Source organism: Haemaphysalis longicornis, unplaced genomic scaffold (genome assembly GCF_048455015.1).
Source record: "Haemaphysalis longicornis isolate Haplotype H1 unplaced genomic scaffold, Haemaphysalis longicornis Haplotype H1 scaffold_101, whole genome shotgun sequence".
In the NCBI taxonomy this organism is placed as follows: domain Eukaryota; kingdom Metazoa; phylum Arthropoda; class Arachnida; order Ixodida; family Ixodidae; genus Haemaphysalis; species Haemaphysalis longicornis.
The window spans coordinates 506,334-524,203 of record NW_027526205.1 but is presented as its reverse complement, the minus strand read 5'-3'; the positions used below and the strand labels follow the sequence as shown (position 1 = coordinate 524,203).

The window sequence follows — 17,870 nt, the reverse complement described above, 5'->3', positions numbered from 1 at the left end:
GTGAGCTCTGGTGCAAATGACTGAAACAAATGCGGCTGACCGCGACAGTATGATTGTGCCACCCAATACACAGTGGGCGTGGTTATCGCAAGAAGATTCTTCCACAAGGGCAAGTAGGGCCGTCGCGTCCATGCAGACGTCTCAGTTGCGACAGACAACGGTGGCCACAAAATGACATCGTGTGTAGATCGCGGACGCACTGCGAACTCTGCTTTGAATTTGTTGCCACCAAACTACACATTCACTGAGCAAACCCCAAGCGGGTGCGGGCCCTCACCGCCAACACTGCGAAATGTGTCCATTTGGTCCCAGCTAAACGTCACTTTGCAGCCAAGGAGGATTTGAATGCTAAACTCATGACGGACACTGTTACTCCTGTATCAATCAAAGCCATAGCTCGCGTGTTTTCGACCGATATTTTCACCGTGTTTGAGCATATGTACAGGCGAAGGTAGTTCCAATTGCGACTGGCCGGAAAGAGGCATATTACACGATGGTTGGACGGCAGTCTCACCTTCATTTGGCCTCACCAGCTAGTTCTCCGGTGGCGGTGACCTACGCTGGGGTGAAGGTGAACGCCGCTGTCGTGTGGTTGGAAGTGCAATACTTGGAAGTAGCAGATCAGTTACGAGGAGAGGGTAGCGTGGTGCAGGAGTGCAGATCCTGTGGCAGTGGAGTTTCGTAGCGGCCACTCCAAGCGTTGGAGCGGGTCCACACGGCGAGTTGCTCGTCCCGGTGTGCTTGATGGCGACGGCGGCAGAAGCGAGAAATGTGTCCCAGTCTCCCATCAGAACACAATTATCGCAGGTGGGGCGGCCGCCCTCGCGGGCAGGAAAGTATTCACCGTACGCGTCATCAAAGCGGTGTTGAAAAGTTGGACGCCGAGGACGCTGGTCTTAAGTTGAATGCTGTGGACGCCGAGCCAACTATTCCATGTCGTGACTGGTGCGTTCTGAGTCGCGGACATCACGGCGCTGCGGACCGTGATTAGGAGTGCTACAGCTCGCATGGCTTGACCCAACAATCAACAGAGGATGGGTGTTGGCCCAGACGTCTTGTAGCATGCTGTCGCGGACACGTACGCTGTCGGTGTATTGCCGTCTGCTCTTGCTGTCATAGCAGCTCCTCGCGGACAATGCGTCGTATGGTTGCAGCAAATCCCGAAGGTGGGTTCACGTAAACGCTTTCCACAGTGGTAACAACACCCAAACTACTGATCTCTGTGGTTATGCGGTGCATCTTTAAGGCCTCAAAAGTACAGCAACGTTGGACGGCATCTCACGACGGGTCCAACTTTCGTGGCCTCTGAGAAATTTGCAGACGTCCTCGGCGATGCGTTTTAACAAATTTCCAACATTATTTTTGTCTGACATTCACGTGTAGAGGACTGTAGAAAGGTTTAACACCTCCTATATATAAGTTGTGCATGTTTCGTCAATGACTTTCGTGGGCTGGTGGAGGACCTGTTTGCGACGGACTCTTTGCGACGGACTCGGCACTGAAGCGCAATATGCCATCTACAAAACGGTCCCGCGTTGTGCAGAAGTCTTCATTGTTATCATAACTACATTAGTGCAGCCCCACCTAAAGAGAACACGACATTTTTCAGTTGAGCATCAACATCCCAGAGGTTGTACCGGCTCACCCATTTTTACAGAGTTGAACACTCGTCTGCATCTTCATTCGCGTTTCCAGTGAATGTACGGGGCTCTCGTTGGGGATGCCAGACAACCATGTGCGCTTGCATAGTAGTACTGGTTTCAGGCATTTCAGGAGGCAGCGCTGGCAGACCAGCGAGGCGGCGGCTCACTCGACAATACTGGAGATCCGTCTTGGGGTACCCAGCGCCTGTACCAAACTGTTCCGAGAGGGATTTATTTATTGTCGTCAAGGGGTGTATGGCCAGCGACCCACAAAACTCAACGCTGTTTGAAGATGGCGGATTTCTACCTGAGCAGAACTTCGTTCTCCTCATCTAACTCCGTAGCTCATAGAGGCCTTTGTTGTAATTCATGGCGTTTAACATTTCCGTAGCAATATCTTCTACCTGAGTTTATTTTCTGAGCCATCATAGCACCATATTTGAGAAAGGCCGAAAATGAAGTGTATTCCAAACCGGAGCATTAAAATTAGCTTTTGTACCCAGGGCGATTCCTTATTTATGTGAATCTCTATACGGCTGGTGGCTTATCTGAACTCTTGCCAAAAAAACGAGACTAACCATGCCGTGCCTGTGCGGAAGGGTACAATGTGCGTGCGGACTCGGTACTTGCACCATATTTCCTGTGTCGTGGGTATCTAAGCCACCGGCATCTTAAACGAAGTGCCTATGTTTGCACCCGATCGGCTGCACCGCAAGGAGCGAAACTCGCGCGTCTTTTGCGCAGGGGTGCTGCCGTACTCAAAGCTTTGAATTTGAAACTGTGGTATCAAAATTATTTCTATTATCGTCACGCTAAATCCCCGTGACGTAAGTTATTCGATCATAGACCCGTAAGCCACTCATCGTGTCATTGGCGCTTTTTGCCCTCAGTCGGCCTTGCGCCATAAAAATCCAAACATCATCATCACTCAGCATGCCACATCAGGTGGGGCCCGGTAAGAAACCACCACCCAGATGGTAGGAACGCCGCGAGAGGACACTGCGTAGAACAGCGGCCAAGCGACACCAAAAGGTGCAGTGCCTTCAATACCTCGGATTTCCTAGAGAATACGTCGTGATCGAGTCTTCACGTGCGATGGGTCTTATAGCGAAGATGCCTCGGTTTGCGGCTTTTGCCACATTTTCCGCCAAACGTTTCTAGGTGATGTTTCCAACATTTCCTGGGAGGAAAGTAGGCTGTGAGGTCCCGGTGGAGAGGCTGAAACATCGCATTTGACAAGAGGAGCGGATGTAGACAGTAGGGGAAGAATTTCGATGGATCCATTGGCGCAATTCATTGTAATACAAGCGTCAATAACAAATATGGCTGGTTTTCATTACCACCTGCCACTGGTTCGGTCTTCGGAATGACGTATAAATATTTTAAATAGTACGAAAGCATGAGTTAACTGTTTTGATTGTAGTTGAGTGCCCCGCTGTGCCTATTATCTGCGACTCTGAAAAAAATACGGATGGTTTTCTAGCGCCAACAAGTGAGCAACAAAATATAGCGTGAAACAAAGGTATGTTCATGCATGTAAACAACTTGTTCAATACTCTACCACGTGTCTGTGTTATTTTATGGGAACAAGACACTTTGCTATGCTTGAGAGCACGTACGCACGATTCAATGTAGAGCCACAGATTTCTCGCTGTCGACACTCTTGCAGGATGCCTTCCAATTAGGCGATTTGTTAAACAATTTGAATGACTTAAGTGTTGGAGTTGCTTTTGTAAAGCGTTCTTCAATACGTGCCTGCGGGAATCTGCTACAGTTGTCGAGCGTGATATTAGCTACAGATGGCATGTATGCTACCCTTGCTAAAAATTTGAATTGAAAAACGTCGCCATTATTGACTTATATTTTCTTGTGTTTATTCCTAGAATAGGAGCCTAGGCCACACCCTTGCAGCCCTACGATTTGACTTAACGTGTGGCAGCCCTAACTTGTAGTTTCATCATCTCTAATCTATTGTGCGTCGCGATGCGCCTGCTTTAGGATGACGCTAGACGTAAAAAAATAGCGGGAGCAAACGTCCGGCCAGTGCACATCTGCGTGCCTCCCTTCGGCTGTCCCAAAAGCAGCTGGACTGTCTTCTTAGCCATGACGCCAATGCTAACGTCTAATCTTACATTACCGAAATAAAATGAAATCAGCTAGAATTGCTTTTCCGTAAGATATAGTTGCTTTGATTTGCCGGTGTCTGGCTGTGGTCAACTTTATGTAAAGTGAGCACCCTGCAAGAAGCTGTGCCAAAAAATCAGAGTAGTTTTGGCGTTGAGAAAGTTTGGAGGGGCTTCCGCGTGCCCCGCATTGCTGTGGGTGTAATGATAGACAGCGACGCTTGGGGGAATTGCGTAGTTTCAAATAACAGAGCTCAACAGATATAGCATGTGGACACCGTCCTTTCATGTCTATATCTGCGGGTTCCAGTTTGTAGAGGGTACTGTGGTTTGTAACACGCAGCGTAGCAGGGGATGTATTATTAAATTCCAATCAGTTGCTTCAGTTCAATTATATTTGATTGGACGGCCTCACGTGGCCCCAAAAAGCAGCCATCGTGATGCAAATAGTTTTGGGCGAAAATTTGTCATGAGTGCAGTTCCGAAGGGCGCAGCTTTCACGCATACAAAGCAATAGGTTCAATATTTTGCAAAACTTTATTTAGAACCATTTCTTACGGCAATCAAAATCATACGCTTTCTAGGTGATTTGGCATCGTAACAAAGTGGCGATAAATGCAGGATCTGTGGGCATTTAGGAGTGGCAGTGTTCTCACATTATGTTGGAGGCATACGGTAAAGCAGTCATTCAAAACCGATTTTGAAGCGGCATGCTGCTGTCATCCGATTGTAAGTGAATGCGTTGTAAACTGTTTATAAACATAAAATTCAGTTTCCTCTCATGTAAGGTTCAACTGGGCCTCGCAAACGACCATCTCCTAAAAAAGAGGAGCTCTTCAAAAATAATACGCCCAGCGTCGCCGATACACAACCAATGCTGACGATGAATAGCAACGGCTACCAGAAAATCTTGGTACTTCTTTTTGATGATGTTGTGAGTCTACCTACGCAATGCTTTGTTTATCGTCAAAAATCGTCGTACTGGTTCCTACGACGTTATATATCCTGCTTTTATTTCAAAAAGGGCTCCTGTCGCACGCACTTGTGCGCTTTATTTGTGGGACGTCCTCTTAATTAAATCCAATCAAATGGGTCACCAGTACAGGTTCGCATATTGTGCTTACAAATGAGGGGTGACCAGCCCATAACCATGCTTTGTGCGACAGTTTTTGAACCGTCGGCACAATTTAAAAGATACCATTGTGCGAGACGGGCATTATTTGCTTTTATTTTATTTTTACTCACCAGTAGGGAATAAGTTGCTATTAACCGACTATACTCCTTATTTCATCGTTACAGCCATCCATGGCATATTTTTGTAAACATTCATTGTGTCTGGCGTTATTTCAGGGCCACTTGTCATTTCGGTATATCGGTTTCTTGATCCTTACACCCAAATGCCATTTTTAAGAACGTGCTATACTACCTTGGATGAAAGTACAACCGGAGTGCATGGCATTCTCCGGCTCTCACCCCTAAGTTTCTTCTTGCCTGATTTTATTAGCTTTGTTCCGTCGAAGCAGGATATTTTTGACTTTGCAAAAAACTTGGCCACGAAAACCATCCGCGGGGACTTTGAAGCGTATAGGGCGCAGCAGAGCAAAGGTTGAACATTTGCCACGTTTGAGATTGTTTATTTGGGAGGTTCAAAAGAACTTACTTTGGGGTTGTCAACAAATTAGTCACATCGGAATTTTTTCGGGGAGCGATTGGTGACAAATGGATGACTAGAACCGCATTCCCACCACCACGGCTGCTATAGATAACGTGAAGAAATTCAGCTCTGTTATCACCACTGAAATTGAAACTCGTACCTAGCCTTGTATACCGTTTTGTTGCCAGTTACACGTGTTTTTTTTTTTTGGACTAGCGCTGTATAAATCCCGTTCGTTGTTTGATATTATTATTCTTGAGCCTCCTTGAAATGTATATGTATTTTTCACTGCGCTCCGTGTTTTATTTTGTTTGAACTTACTTTGATTGATTGTTGGGTTTTAACGCGCCGACGCAACGCAGGCGATAAGGCGCGCCGTAGTGGAGGGCTCCGGATTAATTTTGACCACCTGGGGATCTTTATCGTGCGCCGAAATCTCGTACTGTTTCAACTTACTACTCCCCTCTATAATGCTTCGGCCCTGAGGGTACTCGTGAATAAATAAAAAATAAATAAATAAATAAATAAATAAATAAATAAATAAATAAATAAATAAACAAACAAACAAATAAATAACTAAAAAATAAACAAATAAATAAATAAATAAATAAATAAATAACACATAGGTACCGCCAATCACGTGTTCGCAGAGATTTGTGAAGCCGAGCGCAAGCAGCTGTGTTAGCGCTGCGGTGACGGTAGCGGTGATAGCGCTGGACATGACTTCGTCATCTCAAGTTCCAGTTCAAGGTAAAGATAAAGCTACAGGGGTCGCTGCTTACACGCAGAAGTTGCTGGGAATGTTGCCACGCGTCTTGTGATATCTCGTAAGCGTTGCTGGATAGCGTAAAATGGAGAGAGAGCATAGTGTAGGGTAAGGTACGCGACAAAAGAGGACTGGCTGGGAAGAGTTGTGACAGAAGGCCGAGACAGCTAATTAAAAAAAAGTGTTGACCGCCAGGAACTGCCGCCTGAAGCGACCCAAGCTGATCCCTGACACCCAAAAATGCAAAGCATGCTTGCAAATGAGGGTAGTGGTCGCTTGTAGACAGCAGGCCATAAATTTCTTCCTGCAACCTCTGGAGCCATAGCAAATGGTGACCATAAGGCGTACCCTACCTAAGCGAGGAAGTTAAATGCGATTCTAAGATGAGCTTAAGAATTCGTCAATAAATATTAAAATTTTAAGCATTATAGGATTTTGACCCTTTCCTTCGAATGCCTTTCGAGACCAGAAATGCCAATTCTGTGCCTATCAGCATGGACGTCATGCATGTTCCGTGTTATTCTTAAAAATCAACACTTTCGTTTGTCCAAAGGCCCCCAGCCTTTATTGGAATGCAGGTTCACTGCAACGTGCTGGTGTCATTGTGTACGCTCTATCTTTCTTGATTCTGGCGAAATTTCATCAGTAGAGAACGTATGCTTTGATACCAACGCGTGGAAATATGAGGGTACTAGGAGGTGGTTCAGAGCTGTGATATGTGTGGAACAATAGAGGCATCCATCAGAGAAACGAACGTTTCAAGACTTTCAAGAGCTTTCGAATATAATAAAACCCGCGATGACGAAGGGTGATGAGCAGAGAATGGAAGAACGTTTATTGAATGCGCCATGAAGACAGGATGGAGAGGAAACGTTTTCACGTTACGGTAATGCATAAAATGATGTTTTGTGCCGATTTTATCTCTGCGACGCATAAACCTGTCGGTGACGCTTAAACTGAAAAGCAGCTGGAAGAGGTCTTCAACGAAAGCGCGATTGGGGGTACAAAATGTGAAAGCGAAATATTCAGCTTTCTGTTTCTGTACAAAACTAAAATCCGCCGCAGATGACCTTGGTTATGTTTGCTATATAACGTCATATTGTTTCTTCGCACTTGGATTGGTACGTTAAGTCAAAATTGGCTATTTTGAAAATTTAGTTGCCAAAATGTTGCCAGTCTTCAGATTTTTAATATCGTAGATATACCGTCCGTTGGTATCATTTGGGGCGCGTGTTTTGTGTATTGAAGACGATAGCCTTTCTTGGACTACTTAAACCCAGAAATTTTGGTCAGTCTGTATGTCTGTCTGTCCGTCTGTGTGTCTGTGACTCTTTTCAGCCACCCGGCCAAATTAAAACAAGGCCTGCGCAATAGTCTTTTATAGTCACACCTAAATCTACCCGTCTAAGTCCGGTGTAATGTTCATTCTTGTCAACATTGTTGAAGAAGAACAAGACATTACGCAAATATAAGACACCAAATCAATACTAAAGTGATATTTACACCGTTAATTTATAAAAAAATCCTACGTGCTAAATTTTTGCGAAACTAAATACTTCATCAACTGCAGAAAAAAAAAATTCACTCCGCCGTCGTCTGCTGTCACCCGCGCCACTATAGCTTCTGGCGCCATTTTAAGAAATCAACCGGCGACAGTTGGAAAAGGTTCCACTAGATAGGTTCCACGTTCTGCTTGGAACGCACGTGGATTAGGGCAACGCGGTTCTATAAACGCTTAAGTAGGTCGTCTCGATTCACGCGTGTCTTCGCCGTACTGCAAGCGTTGGCATCGAAACACCCGACCTGGAGCAGTGGAACGCGGTAAATTTAAAATGATTTAAGCAAACCTTTCGTGTCTTTACCTTTGGAAGAGCGCGACGCAAGAGGAACAACATGAGAGATGAGCGGGTAAGAGAAGGGAGGCATTTACTTGGTGAAAGTCGATAAATTTTCTTTCTTTTTGTACGGAAAGAAACAATAAAGAACAGAAAGAAATACTATCGTCTTTTGTCGACATTTGCAACGAAAGGAGCAGATACGCGGTCAATGTTTTTCTGGCTACCGCTAATTGGAGCCTGCACGATGACTGTAACCGAAAAGTGGGCTCTACAACAGTATGGGGGATTAAGGAGACAACTTGCGTCAATTTTCAAGCTTTTGTCGAAGACGCTACGTTTTTGCAATAATTTGATTCCTCTATACTTCTGGGCCCCATTTGGACAACTGTCTTGTATTTGCGGGTTGTGTTTACGTTAACAATTAAAACAAGTGAACAAGATACCTGTGGTATTCTAGAGTGATTTTATATAAGTGTATGCCGTCACTTTCGCATACAATGCTTGCCAAAACACTCAAAAGAACTGTTGATACCTGTGGTATTCTAGAGTGATTTTATATAAAGGTTTTCCGTCACTTTCTCATACAATGCTCGCCAAAACACCTAAAAAAACTGTTGACTTTTTGAAGCGGTTGACCCTATAGCTTTAGTGTATTGGCCTGTTTGCACGGCTGTAGTGAAGGAATAGAAATTCCCTTTTCCGATATGCGGACAACGTAGAGGAAATACACATTTAAGGTACAGTTTCTTGTGTTCTTATTTGCTTTCCATTCTTTACTAGCTTAGCCTGCTTACCTAGTGGATGCCGTATACATTGGCCGTGTTTTCAAGTTCTTCCTTGTATCGGAGTGAGCACTTATGGCACTTAACGACAGCATTGGGAGGCGACTGGAAGAAGCATTTGTTGAATTTAAAGAAGCAAGCATAAATACAAAAGATATCGGGTATAGCGGCACCAAAGACAGGGAAAACAGGAATTTGAAAACTCGATAGCACCTAAGCAAGCTCTATGGGTTCAGGTACAGAAGGATTGTGCACGCCAGAACAGTACCTGCGCTACAGGCGTGTGGTGTGGAGGTCTACGGCGAACTGAGTGTATTGAACGCGCGGCGAATTCTCTATGGGAGCCATTTTTTTCACCGCCGCCAAAGAACGTATTCAAAATTGTGAACACTTAAGCTATCAATTTAATCGAACGATATAGGGTTGGCTTAGCGGCGAGCGAATATGCCGGAATTGTTGGTGCTGTCTAGGAGCAGACACAGCGCCGGAGTTTCCAGTGGTGCGTCAGGGAGAACTCGTCGTCGCATTAACTCCTACGTCGCTGTGTTACGGCCGTGGAGACCTGCCGCCCAGCATCCCTCTGCGGCACTCGCACTTTGTATTTTAAATGCAGAGCATTTCAGTAACTCACGATGTCACCCGCGTTGTCCCGTCGTAGTCCGCACCATCGTTGTCCGTACCCCTCCCCCTACACTATATAAAAGAAAATACTATCCGGCGCCAGGTTTCGATCCCTCGACCCTGCGGGCGGAACGCAATGTACATGGTGCTCTACCCACTGCGCCACAGAGCCGACACAGAATGGGACGCTATGAAAGCGCCTTATATCGTTGACTCATTCAAATTACTGCTGACGAGCGCTCTCTTGTCAGCAGTTGCCACAAGTGCAACAACATTAACGTAACGCAAACTACTTAACGTCGTGCGCCCCCGGAAATGCTCTGCATTTGATCGTGCCCCTCGCGAGGGGGATGTTTGACGCTACCTCTTGCAAGACCGAGTGCAACCGCCGAGAACAAGGTCCCACGAGCGGCGCGCGTGCCGTGGACTTTTCTGTAACACTGATGACTGGCTTGCTGTGAGGCCCGTGGCACGTTTATACCATCAAAATTTAAGTGTCATGTTGCAGCTACAGAAAAATGATATGCCAAAGCCAGCTTCTTCGTTGGACCGGTAATTTGCGCTTCGCAATAAAGTGTTCTGTTTTGAACGGCCATCTTCGAGGAGCGCAAATTTTCTGTAACACTGATGACTGGCTTGCTGTGAGGGCCCGTGGCACGTTTATACCATCAAAATTTAAGTGTCATGTTGCAGCTACAGAAAAATGATATGCCAAAGCCAGCTTCTTCGTTGGACGGGTAATTTGCGCTTCGCAATAAAGGGTTCTGTTTTGCACGGCCATCTTCGAGGAGCGCAAATTATTGTGGATCATAAACTCTCCACAACCTGCTAATGTCGTAAGGACTTTGAGCGCAAGTTACGCCCTAAGCATCATGCAGTAATCATTAAACTCGATCTCGGGAAAATGTTTGGTGTAACATTTTCGTAAGAGTAATTTTAACGAACCAAAATATTTCGTACAGTATATTTAAAGTGCAAAATCTGAAGTTTATTCCACGTCTAGGTGAGATGCCAGTAAAAGCGTGCGACATTTTGATGTGTGAGTCTTTCGCCACTGCTAAAGAGGCTACGCCAAAGCTGTCAAGACACCCCATGTGTGGAGGTAGCCGCGGTTTTTAGATAACCTTGCCCAAAAGCGATAACGCCCTGGCACGCCCTGTGAGAGAAAAGTAATTTACTTAAAGGCTTGTCTTAGCAGTTGCCATTCCTAACACATGCGTTTGACGAACCGTAAATATAAATAAAAGGGTGTCAAGCTGCAGACAAGTGGTTGGTATCGCAGGTAGGCTCCTCCTTAACTTCCTCACAGCCTTTTACGCTTTACACAGCTTTATAGCAACGGCGTCACGATTGCTAAGTGTCTGGCTGAAAAAAATGGTGGGGCACCCGAATAAAAGGCAAAGGTTAGCTGTGCTTTCACCCGGCGGCGCAACAGTCAACAGCGAGCAATGGCAATATGTGCGGCGCGCCACCGCACTCCCAGCTGGCACTGCGGCCACTTCTACTCTCGGGATGGAAGAATACGATGGCGCACGCAATGCCACCACAACCCTTGGGCTACAAGTCACCCACGGATACGCTTCGGTGATGTATGGCAAGCTAGAAGTTTGTACATGCAGATATACTCTATTAGCCTGCGTTGAGCTTTAGAATCCTGGGGCTCCATGAAACGAAGGGTGAATCAAAATGGTAGTTTTTGGCGCCGAAGCTAAAAATAATGTGCGACGCTGGCCTTACACTTTCATTTCTGCCCATGATTACCTGACGCGTTCGGAAGTTTCGTCTAATAGCGTTCCCTATCATTGATATAAATAGAAGAGTCATTGATATAGTTATCCATCATCGTGCCGGAATGTCGCAAGGACGAACACATGTCGGGCACGAGAGCCTAAAATTCGGGGCATGCGAATTTCCAACGACGAACCAAACAAACAGCGAAACAACGGTGTAGCAGGTAAATACAGTTTGAAGCCGAGCGCACGGACGGCCAGAGAGATGTATGTGCAGCAGCCTCCATTCGTCAAGCTGAAAGGCACGCACAGAACCGGGAGGACGTCGTACCTTCATAAAGACGCGAAATTTTCTACGCATGCGCACTGAGACTTGAGGAAATGGTGAACGAGCGTGAATTTTAAAAAATCCCGCCTACGTAAGCTTGACAGGTACAAATTTTAAACGACCGTCGGAAAGTATCCTGGTTGAGCAATCTTTCGCTGTTAGCTTGCTTGCAAGTGACATGGTGGTCAGCATACAATAATATTTGGTATACAGGTCACTTCTGGTGCTACGACCGATTCGGTCTGCTGAAAAAACCAAAATATTTTGAAAGAATGCCACCGAGCTATTGTTTCTAAACGCTCTTGCTCTTTGAATACACAGAAAATAATTCCAAGAGCTTTCACAAGTGGTGCAAGGCTGGTGAAATAGCAGAGGTGACAGCCCCTCTTTCTTCGCTGGAGATCCTGCTGTTGCACCTCCCATGGCTTCCCGAACTTGGTGCTGTAAGTTTTTTTACGCCTGGCACACCCGGATCATTTTTACCGCACTCTTTCACATCCCTCTCAAAGTCTAACACGTTAGCACGCGCTAGAACCATGAACCCGGCGTCTGTAGCGCGCACTCGGCAGCTGTGCTCCCCACATCAGGCGGGAATGCATATGAGCTGACGAGTAGAAGAGCGCGCGAAAGATAATGCTACGGACGCTGGCCAGAGTGTTCTTGAAGGTCGAGCTAGCTGAAGACAGGCGCACGCTCACGTGCACTCGGTATTTTATCGGGGTATTTCCGGGAGCTCCTTACGTGGCACAACCCCAAGCACAAGCCTGGCCGACACCGGGCAGTTCTCACGAGGCGCACACTCCTGTGCGCTTGATATTTCAAACCAAAGCTCTACTAATCTTGCTGACCGGTTTTGCCATCGCGCAGGATTGGACCTTCATTTATCAGCAGCTCAGATAATGAATGGCCGCCTACCATTGTTCCTGTAGAAGCAAGTGTATGACAGCTGCATCTTACCGGCACTCACATACAGGGCAGAAAACTTGGAGGCTCACTAAGAGGGTTGAACCTAAATTGAGGACGACTCAGCGAGCAATGGAACGAAAGATGATGGGTGTAACGTTAAGTGACAAGAAGAGAGTGTATTGGGACAGGAAACAAACGCATGTTAAGAAGAAATGGGTGTGGGCAGGACACATATTACGAAGGCAAGATAACCGTTCGTCATTGAGGGCAACAAAGTGTATCCCTACAAAAGGCAGGCGTGGCGCGGGGCGGCTGTAAGTTAGATCGGCGGACGAGATCAAGAAGTTTGCGGGGATAAACTGGTCGCAGTTAGCACAGGACCTGGATAAATGGAGATCCATGGGAGAGGCTTTTGCCCCAAGTGGACTTAGATAGGATGATAATGATGACAGCAGCTGCACTATACCCTTGGCAGCGCATGACGCGACTCACCGGGCAGAGCTTCGCCTACAGCTGCCTTCGCTAGCCACCCGGGCCCTACGCAATACCCGCTTGGCACATGTGCTCTCCTCAGCGAGGTTACCGCATGGCCACGTGACTGGCCGCGTGCATGCGAGGTTCGCCACGGAGAAGAGCGATGCCGGACCACCTTCTCTTCTCTGAGACTTCGCAGGTGAGAGGAGAGAAAATTTTATTATTTGCAGTAGGTTTAGGGGATCCGGGCGGGCGCGGGCTCAAGCATCGCGGCGACTAGCGTGGCCTTGTAGTGACAAGCCTCCCTGTACACAAGAGAGGCTTGTGTCCCCAGGTCAGAGCTACCCAGCACCGCCTCCCACTGCTCGTCGGAGGATATTAGAGTGGAAGGATCATTAGGAAAGCCCGACATGGATAGCGGTAGGCTGGAAAATTGCGCAAGGGGTAATGGATGGGGTGAATGTGGTACAGTACCCCTCAGAAAATGGAAGTGTGATCTTGGACGTGTCTTCACGTGCGTCCTGGTCGTGGGTGAATTGAGAATTGGCAGGAGGATATTTGCGGTGGGCGAGGCAGCGACGACTCACAATGTCGTGGTAAGTTGTCGGTCTGACCCTGACAGATTTGGCTTTAAGGTAGAAGGCGAGGCTGGGTCCCGCTCGCCTTGTAAGTCCTCGGTATGAGTCGGAGTTCAAATAAATACTAACAGGGAGTTTGGGGAATTTTGAGCGCGAAATTTGATTGCGAGTGGCGAGATTAGGTCACAAGAGAAATTTCAAACATCCCTTTTAGAATCGGGGATTACAATCGTGGGGGTCGGCCTGTGTGATATTGCTACCGCTATTGCTGCCTCGTCTGTCTCAACCGACGAGGATTGTTCACCCTGCGGGAGTTGGTACGGAAAAGGGGGTGGGGGCAGGTTGTCGGGCTTGTTAATCATGGCTGCAACATATACGCCATGGGGGCGGTATTCAGCAGAGTCCAAGCAGTGGATATCAAGGCGGATTGGGGGACGCCTCTTGAGTGATCGTGCCCTATCTGTTCTTCTACCCACGTTATACATTGAACGCATGTTGCTTCGTAGCTGTAGAATTATCAGTTGAGAGTAACCATTCTAGCGACTACCCCTACGCGATTACACCTACTTGACAGACTTGGCGTTAGTGTGGGTGGAGTCCTTGAGCCGTTGTCGCAAGCGGCATCTGACCACCCCACGGATATCACCCGTCGAGCTGCTTCACTGGAATTCCAAGCGCGAAGTTAGCGTCGGAGACTGCGCAAAAGCGAGCCATTAGGCTTGGAAAATGCCGGAAGCATAGCCACAACCGCAGGTAGATAAAAGCAGGCGCGTGACAAATAGAAAACAAATTACAGCTAAATGAAAGGTTAACGAAGTGTCTTAACCAGGGTAAGCCGAGGTTTCTCCTTGCATATCCGGAATTACCTTAGATAAGCCGCGGCCCTTGTTTTCTCTTGATATTTTTTGGCAAAGCTGTACGGTGGAACTAAACGCTTAAATGGACACTGAAGTGAATTTGTCAAGCTGCTGGTTTTCCTTGCACTGCGTAGACTGGCTAAAATTACCACAATTTTCATCGTTTATCCGGTTGATAAGTCGGTAATTATTTTATCAAGCGGGAAAGAAGAAAAACTAGCAAGCGCGGTCTGTAGCGGCCGCACCAGCTAAAGGCTGCGACGTCGGGAGGAGGTGGCACCGTGATTGGAAAATGTCCAAGGTTAGCATTCAAAGAAGTTTCGGTTTCGGTTCTGTAAGCAACATGCATGAATCCATTGGCAGCGTTGGATGGGCATTCTCGATATCTCAGTAATCGTCGTACCGCGCTTCTGCCGTGTTGTCGGCTGTATTATGCCTGAGATAAGCCTCCCAGGACGGCTTGGCACCGTAGAAATCACCACCCGAGGCCTACGCAGTGGATGAACGCCGTCCGTGTCACCGCAGACGCTCAAATGCTGTCAGTACACTTCATTTATATATATAGCCGCCATTCGTCGGATTCCGATGACGTCATGAGGCGTGCCTCTCTTGCATGTTTTCGATATTGCCCATTATTACTTCCAAAATACAATACCAGGAAGCACTGGGTATAACAACTGCACATATCTTCTTTTTTACTTCATAGTTGCGAGCTGCAATCAAAGCAAAGGGAAAACTGGAGCTGGTAACAAGAAAGGGCGAGCACCGGCACGCGCGCCACGTGGTGCCTGCCACGGTTGATGGGCCTTTTTCTCCCGCAGGTACGCAAATACATTAGAGCGCCGGTGGCGGTTGTTTTGAATCGAGAGTGGCCAAAGCATCGGAGCCGGATTTAGTTCGCATCGCGGGCGATGTTTGATTATCGCCGTTATTAGAGGCGTGACGAGCGGTCGGTCGCGAAATTTTTATGCACAAAAATTGTTCCTTTCAAGCATGCAGCAGTTAGCGTGCGGAAATCTAAATACAGTAACGAGCAGTTGCGACTGGTTGAAGGCGCTGTCTAGCGCTTCTTCGGGACCGCTGATTAGCCATGTTTATGAGCGTGAAGACTGAAAGGGAGCGGTTCGGGAAGGAGAAACCCGTCCGTTAGGGAGGAACTGTTTCATCTGAGGGAAAAACTGTGGGGCTAGATGTACAAACACTGAAAGTCCCTCCCTTGTTCTACCTTTTTTCTTAGAGTGCACAAGCGTGAAGAGACATGCAGAGAGAGAGACAGCGAGAGAGATAGACAGTGAGATTCGCGTGTGTGCGTATTTGAAAGTTTAAAACCTAATTAGAACCAAATAACATAATTTCGTTAATATCGAGTAAATTGTGTGCCCCCAAATAGTGTGTAGCTGTCTATGCATTTAGAAAAAAAGAAATATGAATAAATTCTAACGCAACTCCAGAATGGAGGAATCAGATATCGGTATTAAATTCCGCTAGCGTTTAAGTTTCTTAAAACACTTCCAGTAGTCATCCCACACAAGATCGTCATAGACAAATGTCAAACTAAATTAAGTAGACTCTCTCTATATATATTATGTGTTAAGAAGGTGTGGGGTGAGAAACGGAAGACGTGCCAATACCCGAAGGGAGAGTGGCCCGAGAAGAAGGTAGTTGAAGAAAAGACGAAGAGGAGGAAGGATCAGCTTATGGGATGGCTAGAAGGATTTTGAAGGGACCAATGAAAAAGATACACAGGGTGATCGAAGAGGGGGAGGAGGTTAGCTGGACCAACAAATGGGAGCCTTAAACGGTACAATTCGTGCTGAAGAGGAGGACGACGAGGTTGGAGTGGAAGGTGTGGAAGGCGATCTTGGGAGAAACGGTGGCAAGTTCGGGTCGAGCATGGGGCCTTCTAGGTGGTTTTGCCATCACAGGGACGAGGGACCGGTACTGAGCCCCCTGAGTCCTAAAAGGGCCCTTTCTTGGGAGTGCACAGGCGGCATTGCACCGCTGGCGACCAGGCCGTCCCCCTAAACGTAACAGCGGCCTCGCACAGTTGGCAGCAGACAGCTCGGAACCGTCTATTACCAGCGGCTTTGCAATGCTGGCCTCCTGCTGAGCCGTGCTCCTCAAGGAAGCTGTCGCATCGCACCACGGTCATCCAGACCACTCACGACCAGCACGGGCCATCGCGACGTGCTGCTACGTTCGTCAATGCGTAAGGCAGCCGACCCACTGGGCCACGTCATCGGAAATGCATCGGGTACGTCGTGCTAAAGGCGGTAGGTTTTGTCTTGCTTTGGCATAGACAGGTAATGTGTTATAGTGAGATTTTAATAGATTTTTGATAGCGTGCGGTTGTGCTTGTTTTTTTTTTTGTTTAGTGTGATATGCGTGTTCATTTGCAACCATCCCGTTTGTTTGAGGTTTTGTTTTGTAAATATATTGTGTGGGCATCGAATGCCTCAACCGAGCGTCATTTCTTTGCTGCGTGTGGAACGTAACAATATAACCGTCCCTAGATAAATGCCAACATGAATTCAGTTGACTTTCTATATACAACCGTCAATAGACGAATGTCAACATCAATTAAATAGATAATTTACAGGCAACTGTCAATAGGATGTAAGTGTACTTAGGATAGCAATAGAACGTTGGTAGAACGTCAACAGAACGTAAAAAACCTTTTCGTAGGGCCAGGGTCTGTTAGACTCGAGTGAAAAGTTCATTAATATTTTTAATCTGAAAGTGTACAGTTGCTAAAACTTTCTGCCACAATCAAACCGATACTTTTGGCCGAACTTTCAATTATGCGATTTCAGAATGCGTAGAATAAAGCCAGTCTGCACACTCACCCGTGGTAAAATTTAACAAAGCCGCCAATAGTGTCAGTAAATTTAGAAGTCCGTTCATGGTGACCAAATCCTTGCTTTGACTACTTTCCAAGTTTCCCCGTGCAACTCCTTCTGAACCCCCAAGGAGCGGGCTCTTGTCTAAGAGGACACGTCTCAAACTCTCTGTCAATTCAAAAACGATGAGCGGTTACCCACTGAACAATGCTCACCCATCACACAGTGAACAAAGAGATGTTGAATCGATCATAGTTTTGCGCAGGCAACAGCTAACTTAGGTTTTCAGACAGGCTTTACATTCATTTTAGGCAGACAAATGCGGAGGGAAATGGTTTTTTCCCCCCACGCATTTCTATGCTCACCTCTGTATAGGGCCGTGAGCGAAATCCGCTTGCGTCACGCGCATCCAGTAATTTACGCTACTTGTACGCAAGGTCTTGTTGTATTTACGTAATACCATAATGCATTCTATATTGCCGCCTAGCTAGAAAAAGAATTGTTTACCCTTTATACTTCTAAACCTAAAAACCGGGACTCCTTTCAACATCGAAGACAAAAATATTTCAGCGCTGCGGCGACATCTATTTCATGGGCCATGTGTGAACCGCAGTTTCCCTGACATCTGCTGAAGACTTTTGGCACGACTACAGTTTTCTAAGGTCTAGGAAAGAAGCCAAACATTTAAGGAAATACAGGCATTTGGGTTGCCTCTGAAAAACACTCAAGG

At 46.8% G+C, this 17,870-nt stretch overlaps 1 protein-coding gene across 2 annotated transcripts in view; it reads right to left on the bottom strand.

Annotated features, from left to right (window-relative positions):
- The window catches only part of LOC144160509 (uncharacterized), a 76,358-nt gene extending 59,099 nt beyond the window's left edge, over nt 1-17,259 (bottom strand). For both annotated transcript variants that reach the window (XM_077691780.1, XM_077691781.1), the window contains exon 1: nt 17,147-17,259. In XM_077691780.1, coding sequence (XP_077547906.1) covers nt 17,147-17,204 — 58 coding nt within the window. In that variant the 5' untranslated portion in view covers nt 17,205-17,259. The remainder of the gene's footprint in view (nt 1-17,146) is intronic.
- Nucleotides 17,260-17,870: the final 611 nt, after the last annotated feature.